Source organism: Crinia signifera, chromosome 3, assembly GCF_055691185.1.
Source record: "Crinia signifera chromosome 3, ASM5569118v1, whole genome shotgun sequence".
NCBI lineage: Eukaryota > Metazoa > Chordata > Amphibia > Anura > Myobatrachidae > Crinia > Crinia signifera.
The window spans coordinates 5889602-5906916 of record NC_139219.1 but is presented as its reverse complement, the minus strand read 5'-3'; the positions used below and the strand labels follow the sequence as shown (position 1 = coordinate 5906916).

General features: G+C 46.7%; 2 protein-coding genes across 7 annotated transcripts in view; one reads left to right on the top strand and one right to left on the bottom strand.

Annotated features, from left to right (window-relative positions):
* Window positions 1–2016, top strand: part of KCTD3 (potassium channel tetramerization domain containing 3) — a 63613-nt gene extending 61597 nt beyond the window's left edge. The window contains exon 18 of the mRNA XM_083175169.1: window positions 665–2016. Within this exon, the coding sequence (XP_083031295.1) occupies window positions 665–1163 (499 nt within the window). The 3' untranslated portion in view covers window positions 1164–2016. The remainder of the gene's footprint in view (window positions 1–664) is intronic.
* Window positions 2017–8408: 6392 nt separating this feature from the next.
* Window positions 8409–17315, bottom strand: part of USH2A (usherin) — a 739769-nt gene continuing 730862 nt past the window's right edge. For 3 of the 6 annotated variants that reach the window (XM_083175162.1, XM_083175164.1, XM_083175165.1), the window contains 2 exons: window positions 14356–14562; window positions 8410–10394 (listed from right to left, as the gene is read on the bottom strand). In XM_083175162.1, coding sequence (XP_083031288.1) covers window positions 10305–10394; window positions 14356–14562 — 297 coding nt within the window. In that variant the 3' untranslated portion in view covers window positions 8410–10304. Of the gene's footprint in view, window positions 10395–14355; window positions 14563–16522; window positions 16595–17315 lie in introns of all 6 variants that reach the window. The other 3 variants (XM_083175160.1, XM_083175161.1, XM_083175163.1) reach the window with 2 other exon arrangements.

Below are 17315 nucleotides of genomic sequence, written 5' to 3'. Positions count from 1 at the left end.
AAATTATGAGAGATAAAATACTATCCTGATTTATCTTTTTTCAAACACAGCCTGTGAAATGTAAGAAGCCAATTAAATGGTACTGTACTTTATCGCTTACATTTTGTTATCTCTATAGGCTTTGATAAAGATCCTCCTTAATATATGAAATTCCAGATTTATATTAAAAATGAATCCTGGTACAAAATATTGAGGCCAAATCTGCACCGTAATTGGCGGATATAATGAAGCAGCAGGAACTACATATGAGGCCGGATGTAATGCCGGCTGAACTCGGATGTGTTTTTAAAAGGGCAATCACGTATTACAGGGAACAGTTTTGCCTTATAAATGATTACCAAGTTCAGTCGCCCATATTGTTTTATTGCCTATTAGGATTTTTTTCTTACATTTCTGGTCTGTGCTGTCGCACAGATATCACGGGAACTAGAACGCGGAACCCACTGACCCCAAACCCTAAACTTACAAAGAACCTGTATGATTTCTAAGCCTTGGATTTAGTACAGATCTGGTTGAAGCGTTTGAGGTATATGTCAGTTCTTCTCTGTGTGTACATTTTAGTTTGAGCATTGCTGTCGGTAATCCAGCCAGTTTGTGACAATTTATGTTACGGTTAATAACATTGAGCGTATCGATTTGTCATTTATGTTATTACTTATTACAGTTTGCAACTTCAGCATGAAACCATACCTGAAGCCACCACTTATGGCTCTGTGCGGCCGTACCGCGAGAGCCCCCTCTTAGCGCGAGCCCGGCGCACGGAGAGTTTCCACAGTTACCGGGATTTCCAGTCTTTCAGCTTCAACAAAAACATTGCTGAAAAGGTCAGCCCAGAAAATGGGAACTTTTTGGTCAAGAATGAGGCAAAACAAAGCGATCACGAGGGCTGCCCCCCTGACATGAAGTCGGGGATGACCCATAAAACAAGCAAACCGGCTCTGGATTCCTGCCGCAGTCTTGACGCGACAGATGTCCGGCAGAGGAGCGGAGACGAGGAGAATGAGCCCAAGTTGGACGCAAAGAGGAAGAGCGGCTATGAAGGAGCATTTCTCAATAGACGGAAACTCTCACAAGTACCCAACCTCAGCTCGTCCCCAGGCGATGGCGGGAATGAGTCACCGGGGACCCCCTCGCCATCGCCTACTAAATCTACAACCTCTTAAGGAACGCGTTTCACCTTGCCTGGACTTTACACTGTAAGACGCGTTATTTGGGAAGAAGACTTTACACTCGGCTGGATCACCCCACAGGACTTTCTCGCTCAGTCGCCCATTGCTGAGGAAGCATGTTTAGTGTCGCTACAAACTCTATTTATTTGTCACTGGACGCACATTTTTACTTTGTGTTTGTTGCCTTTGTAAATTAGGCATGCACCATTCGGGATGTCTCTGTAACCATGTAAAATATATATATATCTCTATCCTAATAACTTTTTTATTTTTAAGATACTTAATTGTATAGAGTACATAGGCTAGTGAATAATTTATTGTCCTATAAATAGTTATTTATCCTACTGCCGGAAACACTGACGCAGCCAATAGACATTTATCAGAAATCGGTCATTTTCTTGTGTCTTTGGAGAATTATAGCATCATTTTGCACGCGGCGCAGCGTAGTCCTTTTATATTTCAGCAGCGTTTGCAGAGCGTTTTGCTCACACAGCAATATTGCACTCTGGTGGCTTTACACACCGACGTCTTCAATGCAACCGTGGTCTCATAATAGAGGATTTAGATTTATGTTCGGGAAATATTTTAAGCAACTGGGAACAAAAATCAGAAAAGACCAATGAAAGTTATTTTCTATAAGGGTGATAGAGTATATAGCGGGCGTGTCTGTGCTCGCTCTGTGACGGTGGGCGTGTCTGTGCTCGCTCTGTGACGGTGGACGTGTCTGTGCTCGCTCTGTGACGGTGGGCGTGTCTGTGCTCGCTCTGTGACGGTGGGCGTGTCTGTGCTCGCTCTGTGACGGTCATGTTACACAAGCCAGTAATGAGATAATAAATGCTGTAGATTACTCTGTATTGTATTGTGCTTCTGTCTGCGTTCACCAGAAGTTATTCATCGAAGGATTTCCCCTCGCTCGCATGCAAATGTGTCCGATCCTACGGCGGGCAGCATCTTAACCGCTCAGCAAGCTGCAAATGTACGCACCCTACACAGCAGGCGGGGGTGGAGAAGGGCGGGGGTGCCGGGCAGCCCCATTAGCGTATAGGGAACACCCAGCATTTCATGGGCGTTCTCAGGATAATGAGGCTGTGACGCGGGTAACTGACATCACTGGATGCCCCTCCTGTCCTTACAAAGGGCGACTGCAATTTATAGACCCCATATAGGTGTCTCCGAACTGCGAGTGCTGGAGAAATTCAATGCTGCCAATCACCGAATGATTCTCCGGATCTGTGAGAGGATGATTATGTAAATCATCCACCCGCAGTCATGAGGGGAGGAGGGGCGGGGAGGAGGGGCGCAAGCTTGTGAGCCAATCAGAATAAGGTCCTATGTGTGCGGTATACATATAACTGGTAACAATAATCTCTGTACAGCGCTGCGGAATATGTGTGCGCTATATAAATAACTGGTAATAATAGTCTCTGTACAGCGCTGCGGAATATGTGTGCGCTATATAATAACTGGTAATAATAGTCTCTGTACAGCGCTGTGGAATATGTGTGCGCTATATAATAACTGGTAATAATATTCTCTGTACAGTGCTGCGGAATATGTGTGCGCTATATAATAACTGGTAATAATAGTCTCTGTACAGCGCTGTGGAATATGTGTGCGCTATATAAATAACTGGTAATAATAGTCTCTGTACAGCGCTGCGGAATATGTGTGCGCTATATAATAACTGGTAATAATAGTCTCTGTACAGCGCTGTGGAATATGTGTGCGCTATATAATAACTGGTAATAATAGTCTCTGTACAGCGCTGTGGAATATGTGTGCGCTATATAAATAACTGGTAATAATAGTCTCTGTACAGCGCTGTGGAATATGTGTGCGCTATATAATAACTGGTAATAATAGTCTCTGTACAGCGCTGAGGAATATGTGTGTGATATATAATAACTGGTAATAATAGTCTCTGTACAGCGCTGCGGAATATGTGTGCGCTATAGAATAACTGGTAATAATATTCTCTGTACAGCGCTGCGGAATATGTGTGCTCTATATAATAACTGGTAATAATAGTCTCTGTACAGCGCTGCGGAATATGTGTGCGCTATATAATAACTGGTAATAATATTCTCTGTACAGCGCTGCGGAATATATGTGCGCTATATTATAACTGGTAATAATAGTCTCTGTACAGCGCTGTGGATTATGTGTGCGCTATATAATATAACTGGTAATAATAGTCTCTGTACAGCGCTGCGGAATATGTGTGCGCTATATAATATAACTGGTAATAATAGTCTCTGTACAGCGCTGTGGAATATGTGTGCGCTATATAATAACTGGTAATAATAGTCTCTGTACAGCGCTGTGGAATATGTGTGCGCTATATAAATAACTGGTAATAATAGTCTCTGTACAGCGCTGTGGAATATGTGTGCGCTATATAATAACTGGTAATAATAGTCTCTGTACAGCGCTGAGGAATATGTGTGTGATATATAATAACTGGTAATAATAGTCTCTGTACAGCGCTGCGGAATATGTGTGCGCTATAGAATAACTGGTAATAATATTCTCTGTACAGCGCTGCGGAATATGTGTGCTCTATATAATAACTGGTAATAATAGTCTCTGTACAGCGCTGCGGAATATGTGTGCGCTATATAATAACTGGTAATAATATTCTCTGTACAGCGCTGCGGAATATATGTGCGCTATATTATAACTGGTAATAATAGTCTCTGTACAGCGCTGTGGATTATGTGTGCGCTATATAATATAACTGGTAATAATAGTCTCTGTACAGCGCTGCGGAATATGTGTGCGCTATATAATAACTGGTAATAATAGTCTCTGTACAGCGCTGCGGAATGTGTGTGCTATATAATAACTGGTAATAATAGTCTCTGTACATCGCTGCGGAATGTGTGCGCTATATAAATAACTGGTAATAATAGTCTCTGTACAGCGCTGCGGAATATGTGTGCGCTATATAAATAACTGGTAATAATAGTCTCTGTACAGCGCTGCGGTATATGTGTGCGCTATATAATAACTGGTAATAATATTCTCTGTACAGCGCTGCGGTATATGTGTGCGCTATATAATAACTGGTAATAATAGTCTCTGTACAGCGCTGAGGAATATGTGTGCGCTATATAAATAACTGGTAATAATATTCTCTGTACAGCGCTGTGGAATATGTGTGCGCTATATAAATAACTGGTAATAATAGTCTCTGTACAGCGCTGGGGAATATGTGTGCGCTATATAATAACTGGTAATAATATTCTCTGCACAGCGCTGCGGTATATGTGTGCGCTATATAATAACTGGTAATAATAGTCTCTGCACAGCGCTGAGGAATATGTGTGCGCTATATAAATAACTGGTAATAATAGTCTCTGTACAGCGCTGAGGAATATGTGTGCGCTATATAATAACTGGTAATAATATTCTCTGTACAGCGCTGCGGAATATGTGTGTGCTATATAATAACTGGTAATAATATTCTCTGTACAGCGCTGCGGAATATGTGTGCGCTATATAATAACTGGTAATAATAGTCTCTGTACAGCGCTGCGGAATATGTGTGCGCTATATAATAACTGGTAATAATAGTCTCTGTACAGCGCTGCGGAATATGTGTGCGCTATATTATAACTGGTAATAATATTCTCTGTACTGCGCTGCGGAATATGTGTGCGCTATATAATAACTGGTAATAATAGTCTCTACAGCGCTGCGGATTATGTGTGCGCTATATAATAACTGGTAATAATAGTTTCTGTACAGCGCTGCGGAATATGTGTGCGCTATATAATAACTGGTAATAATAGTCTCTGTACAGTGCTGCGGAATATGTGTGCGTTATATTATAACTGGTAATAATATTCTCTGTACTGCGCTGCGGAATATGTGTGCGCTATATAATAACTGGTAATAATAGTCTGTACAGCGCTGCGGATTATGTGTGCGCTATATAATAACTGGAAATAAAAGTCTCTGTACAGCGCTGCGGATTATGTGTGCGCTATATAATAACTGGAAATAAAAGTCTCTGTACAGCGCTGCAGAATATGTGTGCGCTATTTAATAACTGGTAATAATAGTCTCTGTACAGCGCTGCGGAATATGTGTGCGCTATTTAATAACTGGTAATAATATTCTCTGTACAGCGCTGCGGAATATGTGTGCGCTATATAATAACTGGTAATATTCTCTGTACAGCGCTGCGGAATATGTGTGCGCTATATAAATAACTGGTAATAATAGTCTCTGTACAGCGCTGGGGATTATGTGTGCGCTATATAAATAACTGGTAATAATAGTCTCTGTACAGTGCTGCGGAATATGTGTGCGCTATATAATAACTGGTAATAATGTTCTCTGTACTGCGCTGCGGAATATGTGTGCGCTATATAATAACTGGTAATATTCTCTGTACAGCGCTGCGGAATATGTGTGCGCTATATAAATAACTGGTAATAATAGTCTCTGTACAGCGCTGGGGATTATGTGTGCGCTATATAAATAACTGGTAATAATAGTCTCTGTACAGTGCTGCGGAATATGTGTGCGCTATATAATAACTGGTAATAATAGTCTCTGTACAGCGCTGCAGAATATGTGTGCGCTATATAATAACTGGTAATAATATTCTCTGTACAGCGCTGCAGAATATGTGTGCGCTATATAATAACTGGTAAAATTCTCTGTACAGCGCTGCGGAATATGTGTGCGCTATATAATAACTGGTAATAATATTCTCTGTACAGCGCTGCGGAATATGTGTGCGCTATATAATAACTGGTAATATTCTCTGTACAGCGCTGCGGAATATGTGTGCGCTATATAAATAACTGGTAATAATAGTCTCTGTACAGCGCTGGGGATTATGTGTGCGCTATATAAATAACTGGTAATAATAGTCTCTGTACAGTGCTGCGGAATATGTGTGCGCTATATAATAACTGGTAATAATAATCTCTGTACAGCGCTATGGAATATGTGTGCGCTATATAATAACTGGTAATAATAGTCTCTGTACAGCGCTGCGGAATATGTGTGCGCTATATAATAACTGGTAATAATAGTCTCTGTACAGCGCTGCAGAATATGTGTGCGCTATATAATAACTGGTAATAATAGTCTCTGTACAGCGCTGCGGAATATGTGTGCGCTATATAATAACTGGTAATAATATTCTCTGTACAGCGCTGCAGAATATGTGTGCGCTATATAATAACTGGTAATAATATTCTCTGTACAGCGCTGCGGAATATATGGGCGCTATATAATAACTGGTAATAATATTCTCTGTACAGCGCTGCGGAATATATGGGCGCTATATAATAACTGGTAATAATATTCTCTGTACAGTGCTGCGGAATATGTGTGCGCTATATAATAACTGGTAATAATAGTCTCTGTACAGCGCTGCGGAATATGTTTGCGCTATATAATAACTGGTAATAATATTCTCTGTACAGCGCTGCGGAATATATGGGCGCTATATAATAACTGGTAATAATATTCTCTGTACAGCGCTGCGGAATATGTTTGCGCTATATAATAACTGGTAATAATAGTCTCTGTACAGCGCTGCGGAATATGTGTGCGCTATATAATAACTGGTAATAATAGTCTCTGTACAGCGCTGCGGAATATGTGTGCGCTATATAATAACTGGTAATAATAGTCTCTGTACAGCGCTGCGGAATATGTGTGCGCTATATAATTACTGGTAATAATATTCTCTGGACAGCGCTGCGGAATATGTGTGCGCTATATAATAACTGGTAATATTAGTCTCTGTACAGCGCTGCGGAATATGTGTGCGCTATATAATAACTGGTAGTAATAGTCTCTGTACAGCACCGTGTACAGCACCTGACAAGACAGGCACCACGGACAGCACACGATGAGACTGGCACCACGGACAGCACACGACGAGACTGGCACCACGGACAGCACACGATGAGACTGGCACCACGGACAGCACATGATGAGACTCGCACCACGGACAGCACCTGACGAGACAGGCACCACGGACAGCACACGATGAGACTGGCACCACGAACAGCACACGATGAGACTGGCACCACGGACAGCACACGATGAGACTGGCACCACGGACAGCACATGATGAGACACGCACCACGGACAGCACGCGATGAGACTGGCACCACGGACAGCACACGACGAGACTGGCACCACGGACAGCACACGACGAGACTGGCACCACGGACAGCACACGACGAGACTGGCACCACGGACAGCACACGACGAGACTGGCACCACGGACAGCACACGACGAGACTGGCACCACGGACAGCACACGACGAGACTGGCACCACGGACAGCACACGACGAGACTGGCACCACGGACAGCACACGACGAGACTGGCACCACGGACAGCACACGACGAGACTGGCACCACGGACAGCACACGACGAGACTGGCACCACGGACAGCACACGACGAGACTGGCACCACGGACAGCACACGACGAGACTGGCACCACGGACAGCACACGACGAGACTGGCACCACGGACAGCACACGACGAGACTGGCACCGCGGACAGCACACGATGAGACTGGCACCACGGACAGCACCTGACGAGACTGGCACCACGGACAGCACACGATGAGACACGCACCACGGACAGCACACGACGAGACTGGCACCACGGACAGCACACGATGAGACTGGCACCACGGACAGCACATGATGAGACTCGCACCACGGACAGCACCTGACGAGACAGGCACCACGGACAGCACACGATGAGACTGGCACCACGGACAGCACATGATGAGACTTGCACCACGGACAGCACCTGACGAGACAGGCACCACGGACAGCACACGATGAGACTGGCCCCACGGACAGCACACGATGAGACTGGCACCACGGACAGCACCTGACGAGACAGGCACCACGGACAGCACCTGACGAGACTGGCCCCACGGACAGCACACGATGAGACTGGCACCACGGACAGCACATGATGAGACACGCACCACGGACAGCACACGACGAGACTGGCACCACGGACAGCACACGATGAGACTGGCACCACGGACAGCACACGATGAGACTGGCACCACGGACAGCACACGACGAGACTGGCACCACGGACAGCACACGACGAGACTGGCACCACGGACAGCACACGACGAGACTGGCACCACGGACAGCACACGACGAGACTGGCACCACGGACAGCACACGACGAGACTGGCACCACAACCGGCACCTGACAAGACAGTCACCCAGCCAGTTCCCACCTACACTGCACATCGCTCACTACCTCCCTTCGGTGCGGCACATCTGATGTAGTTCCAGCACAAACATGACTTGTGGGGTCCCAAGACTACATCATGCTGGTAATTATGTGCCGCAGGTTCCCCAGGGGACCCGTCCCTTGTATCATTGCTACAAACCATTTGTTGTGTGCTAGATTCCATGGCAAAGGCTTCTGGGACTTAGATGTGCAGTTCCTGTGTAGCGCCTCGATGTGGACATCGCTGCATTATTATTCAGGGGAACGGACAGGACAGGGGACGTTACCTGTAGCACAAAGACCACAGCTAACAGGTGACAGTGGGGAGACCAGAGAGGAGCCGCGGGTGCGATAAATCCGCCACACATCACATCTCTTACTACAGTCATTTATTATATAGAAATCACAGAACATTTAGCAGATGTAACACTCAGTTGTATAAACACAGATTGTCTCTTGTAAAGGCTGTCCGTTTACTGCGCTCGTCAGTGTGCTGCACTGTGTTGTGCGCGAGGACTCTGGCTGGCGCTGTGTCGTGTTCTGTGTACGGACTCTGGCTGGCATTGTGCTGCACTGTGTTCTGCGTGAGGACTCTGGTTGGCACTGTGTCGTGTTCTGCGTGCCACTCTGGCTGGCGTTGTGCTGCACTGTGTTCTGCGTGCGGACTCTGGTTGGCGCTGTGTCGTGTTCTGCATGAGGACTCTGGCTGGCGCTGTGCTGCACTGTGTTCTGCGTGCGGACTCTGGCTGGCGCTGTGTCGTGTTCTGCGTGAGGACTCTGGCTGGCGCTGTGTCGTGTTCTGCGTGAGGACTCTGGCTGGCGCTGTGCTGCACTGTGTTCTGCGTGCGGATTCTGGCTGGCATTGTGCTGCACTGTGTTCTGCGTGCGGACTCTGGCTGACATTGTGCAGTCATGTCTTCTGTGTGCGGACTCTGGCTGGCGCTGTGCTGCACTGTGTACTGCGCGAGGACTCTGTTGCTGTGTCGTGTTCTGCGTGAGGACTCCGGCTGGCGCTGTGCTGCACTGTGTACTGCGCGAGGACTCTGTTGCTGTGTCGTGTTCTGCGTGCCACTCTGGCTGGCGCTGCACTGTGTACTGCGCGAGGACTCTGTTGCTGTGTCGTGTTCTGCGTGAGGACTCTGGCTGGCGCTGTGCTGCACTGTGTTCTGTGTGCGGACTCTGGCTGGCGCTGTGCTGCACTGTGTTCTGCGTGCGGACTCTGGCTGCTGTCACACGATAGCGGTGGGCCGGATGGGGCCACACGTTCCCGGATCATTCGCTGCCTCCCTGCGTTGCTCGGTCACTGGCAGTTTCCATGGCACAGCGGGTTATTGCTGACGGCTGTGTCGCTTTGCTGTCGGCACCCTGGTGCGTGTGTTTCATTGAAATCTGTGTGTTGCTTAGTCACATGGGTTATCTCTGTGTTACAGCAGTGACTGGGTGATGGCGTGTTGTCTCCGTGTTATAATAGTCTACTGGGAAATCTCATGATGCGGCCATCTCCATGCTATGTCGGTGTGTTGACTCCATGTCACAGCGTTGTGTCAGAAACAGCCAAATGCTACAGGGCTGTGTCGGTGATGGATGATTATCACAGGGCTGTGTCGGCGATGGATGATTCACAGGGCTGTGTCGGTGATGGATGATTATCACAGGGCTGTGTCGGCGATGGATGATTATCACAGGGCTGTGTCGGTGATGGATGATTATCACAGGGCTGTGTCGGTGATGGATGATTATCACAGGGGTGTGTCGGTGAAGGCAGCATGTCACAGCGTTGTGTCGGAAACAGCCGGATGTTACAGGTCTGTGTCGGCGATGGATGATTATCACAGGGCTGTGTCGGCGATGGATGATTATCACAGGGCTGTGTCGGCAATGGATGATTATCACAGGGGTGTGTCGGTGAAGGCGGTGTGCTGCTTGGTGACTGTGCTGAAGCTTTTTATGGTACTAATTAGATCTTCATCGTCCAAATACTGAAAATAAAAGACAAAGCTGTCACCATGAGCCTTCCCTCCTTCACCTCTGACGTGTTCTGTGCCTCAGAGTCTATTCTGTGTCCGGTAACAGGCTGGGTTCCTGTAGGAAAGCCCTGGTACTGCTGTATGATTCCAGTTATCGGGTCACAGAAACTGAAACTTCTGCCAGAATGCTACTCTGCCCTGACCATGTGCACTGCAGGTGGGGCAGATGTAACTTGTGCAGAGAGAATTAGATTTGGGTGGGGTTTTACTTCAAAGTGAGATCTATATTGCAAGTGTAAAAATAAAGCAGCCAGTATTTACCCTGCACAGAAAAAAATAACTCGCCCAAATCTAATTTTCTCTGCACATTTTACATCTGCCCCACCTGCAGTGCACATGGTTTTGTCCAAGAAGCATTTTGTCAGAAAGAGTGAACTGGAATAAGGCCCTATGGCCGGATCCTGTGTCAGACGCACCTGCAGCAGCAATTCCTGATGTTGTCGGAATCTACCTGCGTATACTGATAATCCGTGCGCCTGTATGTGGAAGCCTCATTCTCAGTCACCTATCACATCACTCAGCTCCGTATACAGCCTCAGTCACACGCAGTATACAGGTGTCACATATCACATAGCGCAGTCTGCACCGTATACAGCCTCAGTCACACACAGTATACAGGTATCACATATCACATCACTCAGCGCAGTCTGCTCCGTATACAGCCTCAGTCACACGCAGTATACAGGTGTCACATATCACATCACTCAGCGATGTCTGCTCCGTATACAGCCTCAGTCACACGCAGTATACAGGTGTCACATATCACATCACTCAGCGAAGTCTGCTCCGTATACAGCCTCAGTCACACACAGTATACAGGTGTCACATCACATCACTCAGCGCAGTCTGCTCCGTATACAGCCCCAGTCACACGCAGTATACAGGTGTCGCATCACATAACTCAGCACAGTCTGCTCCGTATACAGCCTCAGTCACACGCAGTATACAGGTGTCACATATCACATCACTCAGCGCAGTCTGCTCCGTATACAGCCTCAGTCACACGCAGTATACAGGTGTCACATATCACATCACTCAGCGCAGCCTGCTCCGTATACAGCCTCAGTCACACACAGTATACAGGTGTCACATATCACATCACTCTGCACAGTCTGCTCTGTATACAGCCTCAGTCACACGCAGTATACAGGTGTCACATATCACATCACTCAGCCTAGTCTGCTCCGTATACAGCCTCAGTCACATGCAGTGTACAGGTGTCACATATCACATCACTCAGCGCAGCCTGCTCCGTATACAGCCTCAGTCACACACAGTATACAGGTATCACATATCACATCACTCAGCGCAGCCTGCTCCATATACAGCCTCAGTCACACACAGTATACAGGTATCACATATCACATCACTCAGCGCAGCCTGCTCTGTATACAGCCTCAGTCACACACAGTATACAGGTGTCACATATCACATCACTCAGCCTAGTCTGCTCCGTATACAGCCTTAGTCACATGCAGTGTACAGGTGTCACATATCACATCACTCAGCGCAGCCTGCTCCGTATACAGCCTCAGTCACACACAGTATACAGGTATCACATATCACATCACTCAGCGCAGCCTGCTCCGTATACAGCCTCAGTCACACACAGTATACAGGTATCACATATCACATCACTCAGCGCAGCCTGCTCCGTATACAGCCTCAGTCACACACAGTATACAGGTATCACATATCACATCACTCAGCGCAGCCTGCTCCGTATACAGCCTCAGTCACACACAGTATACAGGTATCACATATCACATCACTCAGCACAGTCTGCACCGTATACAGCCTCAGTCACACACAGTATACAGGTATCACATATCACATCACTCAGCGCAGCCTGCTCCGTATACAGCCTCAGTCACACACAGTATACAGATGTCACATATCACATCACTCAGCCTAGTCTGCTCCGTATACAGCCTCAGTCACATGCAGTGTACAGGTGTCACATATCACATCACTCAGCGCAGCCTGCTCCGTATACAGCCTCAGTCACACACAGTATACAGGTATCACATATCACATCACTCAGCGCAGCCTGCTCCGTATACAGCCTCAGTCACTCACAGTATACAGGTGTCACATATCACATCACTCAGCGCAGCCTGCTCCGTATACAGCCTCAGTCACACACAGTATACAGGTGTCACATATCACATCACTCAGCCTAGTCTGCTCCGTATACAGCCTCAGTCACATGCAGTGTACAGGTGTCACATATCAAATCGCTCAGCGCAGCCTGCTCCGTATACAGCCTCAGTCACACACAGTATACAGGTATCACATATCACATCACTCAGCGCAGCCTGCTCCGTATACAGCCTCAGTCACACACAGTATACAGGTATCACATATCACATCACTCAGCGCAGCCTGCTCCGTATACAGCCTCAGTCACACACAGTATACAGGTATCACATATCACATCACTCAGCGCAGCCTGCTCCGTATACAGCCTCAGTCACACACAGTATACAGGTATCACATATCACATCACTCAGCACAGTCTGCACCGTATACAGCCTCAGTCACACACAGTATACAGGTATCACATATCACATCACTCAGCGCAGCCTGCTCCGTATACAGCCTCAGTCACACACAGTATACAGGTGTCACATATCACATTAGTCAGCGCAGTCTGCTCCGTGTACAGCCTCAGTCACATGCAGTATACAGGTGTCACATATCCCATCACTCAGCGCAGTCTGCTCCGTGTACAGCCTCAGTCACATACAGTATACAGGTGTCACATATCACATTAGTCAGCGCAGTCTGCTCCGTATACAGCCTCAGTCACACACGGTATACAGGTGTCACATATCCCATCACTCAGTGCAGTCTGCTCCGTATACAGCCTGAATCACATGCAGTATACAGGTGTCACATATCACATCACTCAGCACAGTCTGCTCCGTATACAGCCTCAGTCACACACACAGTATACAGGTGTATCACATCACTCAGCGCAGTCTGCTCCGTATACAGCCTCAGTCATACGCGGTATACAGGTGTCACATCACATCACTCAGCGCAGTCTGCTTCGTATACAGCCTCAGTCACACAGTATACAGGTGTCACATATCACATCACTCAGCCTAGTCTGCTCCGTATACAGCCTCAGTCACATGCAGTATACAGGTGTATCACATCACTCAGCGCAGTCTGCTCCGTATACAGCCTCAGTCATACGCGGTATACAGGTGTCACATATCACATCACTCAGCACAGTCTGCTCCGTATACAGCCTCAGTCACACACAGTATACAGGTGTCACATATCACATCACTCAGCACAGTCTGCTCCGTATACCACCTCAGTCACACGCAGTATACAGGTGTCACATATCACATCACTCAGCCTAGTCTGCTCCGTATACAGCCTCAGTCACACGCGGTATACAGGTGTCACATATCACATCACTCAGCGCAGTCTGCTCCGTATACAGCCTCAGTCACACACAGTATACAGGTATCACATATCACATCACTCAGCACAGTCTGCTCCGTATACCATCTCAGTCACACGCAGTATACAGGTGTCACATATCACATGACTCAGCGCAGTCTGCTCCGTATACAGCCTCAGTCACATGCAGTGTACAGGTGTCACATATCATATCACTCAGTGCAGTCTGCTCCGTATACAGCCTCAGTCACACGTAGTATACAGGTGTCACATATCCCATCACTCAGTGCAGTCTGCTCCGTATACAGCCTCCGTCACACGCGGTATACAGGTGTCACATATCACATCACTCAGCGCAGTCTGCTCCGTATACAGCCTCAGTCACATGCAGTATACAGGTGTCACATATAACATCACTCAGTGCAGTCTGCTCCGTATACAGCCTGAATCACATGCAGTATACAAGTGTCACATATCCCATCCTCACACTTACCATCCCGCTGTCATGTCCCGGGATGTCCCATATGGAGCCGTTGCTTATGGACTTCTTATCCTGGGAAGCGAGGAGTTGGCTGGCGCTGCGGTACAGGGAATTCTGGGAGAAGCTGCGGCTGATCTGGCTTTGGTTCGTCTTCCTGATCACGGTTGTGTTTTGGCTGGTGAGAGTCTCCATTCCTGAGATCTTTATATCCGCCATTCCCTGAGAAGAGAAAGCAGGTGCCGACATTACCAGCAGCCGCTGCGGTGAGATTATAATATAATACAGCAGATGCAGGAGGAGGTGGCAGTGCACAAGGAGAACTTCCATGCAGGGCCCTCAGTCCTGTGCATACACATTATGGAATGTATTCTAACAGCTAGAAAGACCATGCGATATTAAATGATTGTTTCACTCAAACGTTCCCAAACGCGAACCTGCAGGCATCCTAGCGGTCCAGGTTTATACAATATCCATACAGGGGACTTAATTCGTATCACTGTAAATGTAATTTAACCATCTGCATTCAGCAATGGATAAACCTAGACCGTAATGCAGGGTACACACCAAAACGATTTTGGCACAATCCCATCAATCTGGATACAATTCAGACTGATTGGATGCAGATTGGATGCAGATTTGGTCAAAATCGTTTGGTTGGATCTGAATTGGATCCAAATCCGATCCTACCTGCTGCAGGTAGGATCTGTAAAAGATCCATTCATCTGAATACAGAGGGGATCAGATCGTATGCAAATCGTATGTAAATTGTATGCAAATCGTACAATCCGATTTATGATTTGCATCCAATCCAAATCGTTTTGGTGTGTACCCAGCATAAGTGTGGCTTGTTGAGGACCAAGATTGAGAAGCTCTGGTTCTAGCAGATCAGGCCAAACTGGTTCTCAAGATCAACCAACAGTTCAAATTTCCCAGTTCACCTAGCTGGGGCACAGGTGTAGTCATTACTGTCACGTTTACCAGACCACTTAGCCTGGTGTACAGGTGTAGTCATCACTGTCACATTTACCAGACCACCTAGCCTGGTGCACAAGTGTAGTCATTACTGTCACATTTACCAGACCACCTACCCTGGGGATCAGGTGTAGTCATTACTGTCGCATTTACCAGACCACCTAGCCTGGTGCACGGGTATAGGAATTACTGTCACATTTACCAGTCCACCTAGCCTGGGGCACAGGTGTAGTCATTACTGTCACATTTATCAGATCACCTAGCTGGTGCACATGTGTATTCATTACTGTCACATTACCAGACCACCTAGCTTTGGTGCACAGGTGTAGTCATTACTGTCACATTTACCAGACCACCTAGCTGTGGTGCACAGGTGTAATCATTACTGTCACGTTTACCAGACCACCTGGCTGTGGTGCACAGGTGTAGTCATTACTGTCACGTTTACCAGACCACCTGGCTGTGGTGCACAGGTGTAATCATTACTGTCACATTTACCAGACCACCAGCCTGGTGCACAGGTGCAATCATTACTAACTCCCAATTTCAATGCGCTGCATTCATTCCTAACCGACACATTCTACAGATCCTCAGCTGGCTTGGAGACCATGGACTGTTGGTAGACATCCAGGACCGCTTTGGCCACCTCTCACTACATTGATTAAGCAGCTACAATATATTTCTGTTCTGAGAGGCATAGGTGGGACCAGCATTTGCAAGGCATGCTGGTTCTTGTAGTGCATTTGGAGGATTTATGGGTGACGCCAGGTGATTTGGCATTCTCTAACTCTGTATGTGCCATTACCTGTCTCTGATATATAAGTTGTACCTATAACCAATAATATAACTCTGGTAACTTAGAACATCAGGGCCTCCTTAGAACAGGCCAAAAGCCACAGGTTCTATTTAAGCCCAGATGTATAAGCGGTTTGCTTAGAGCACGATAGGACTAGGATATACTGTAGTACGGAACAGATAATCAAACGCCTGTGACAGCAGATCTACTGTATAAACCAATACTTTAGGGAAACTACCACGGCACGGTGCAGGAGGGCAAGTCTGCGGGAACTTCCCTAATAACCACTCAGCAATTGCCCCGTTATGCAGCTCATTAGGTTTCAAACAATTAGAAAGAGAACTCTCCCAGCAGGCCATGCGACAGTGCATGCAAAGTATAACACGGCAGGCGCCCAATCAGTGGCCATACCTCTAAGTGCATTATGTAACTTTTTAACATGATCCGATTTGATGTACCCGATACATCGGCCACAAGGTCACTCTGAGTAGTAAAAGAATAGAACAAAGTTACTTACGTGACCCTTTACTTTGCGTAATAAATACAGGAGCGAGCCGTGCGCTTGTAGTCCCAAATAAAGGCACCTGGCACGTTTCATTGTAACCCACTTACAGCTTCATCAGAGGTGTGTAGCTCACTGCTATGCTAGCAGCGTTATATACCTGCGTTATTTCCAGCTGCGAATGAAGAGAACTGATCCGCGTATTCCTATTTACATCATATACACCATAGCAGGCACGCAGGCAAACACGACAGGTACGTATGATTGGGTTAGCCAGCTACAAGGGTCAGTTCTCTCTCCACTGTACGTTCCCCCATTTCTCCTTTACTGTCATTTTGGACAAACAGATGTGTGTACCAGTCGCACAGGATTTAGATGCCTTTAAATTAATCAATATCATACAAATTGGCCCCCTGCCTATATTTATCAGTGTTTTTAATACTTTTGACCGGTGTCAGGGGTGTGTTACCGCAGACACAGAAATATGAATAATTTATTCAGGACAGAAAAGGGGTGTCTATGATGCGATGCACCTTAAGAAAAATAATTGCACAATAAGAAATAACTTTTAATGTTAATTATTTAAAAACTTAGCGAAAAATATATAAAAGGAACATCCAGACATACAATCAACAGACAAGTGAAACAATGTGCGTGTTAAAACAGCACGTGTGGGAATACCGTGTGTGTTTTATACGTCTC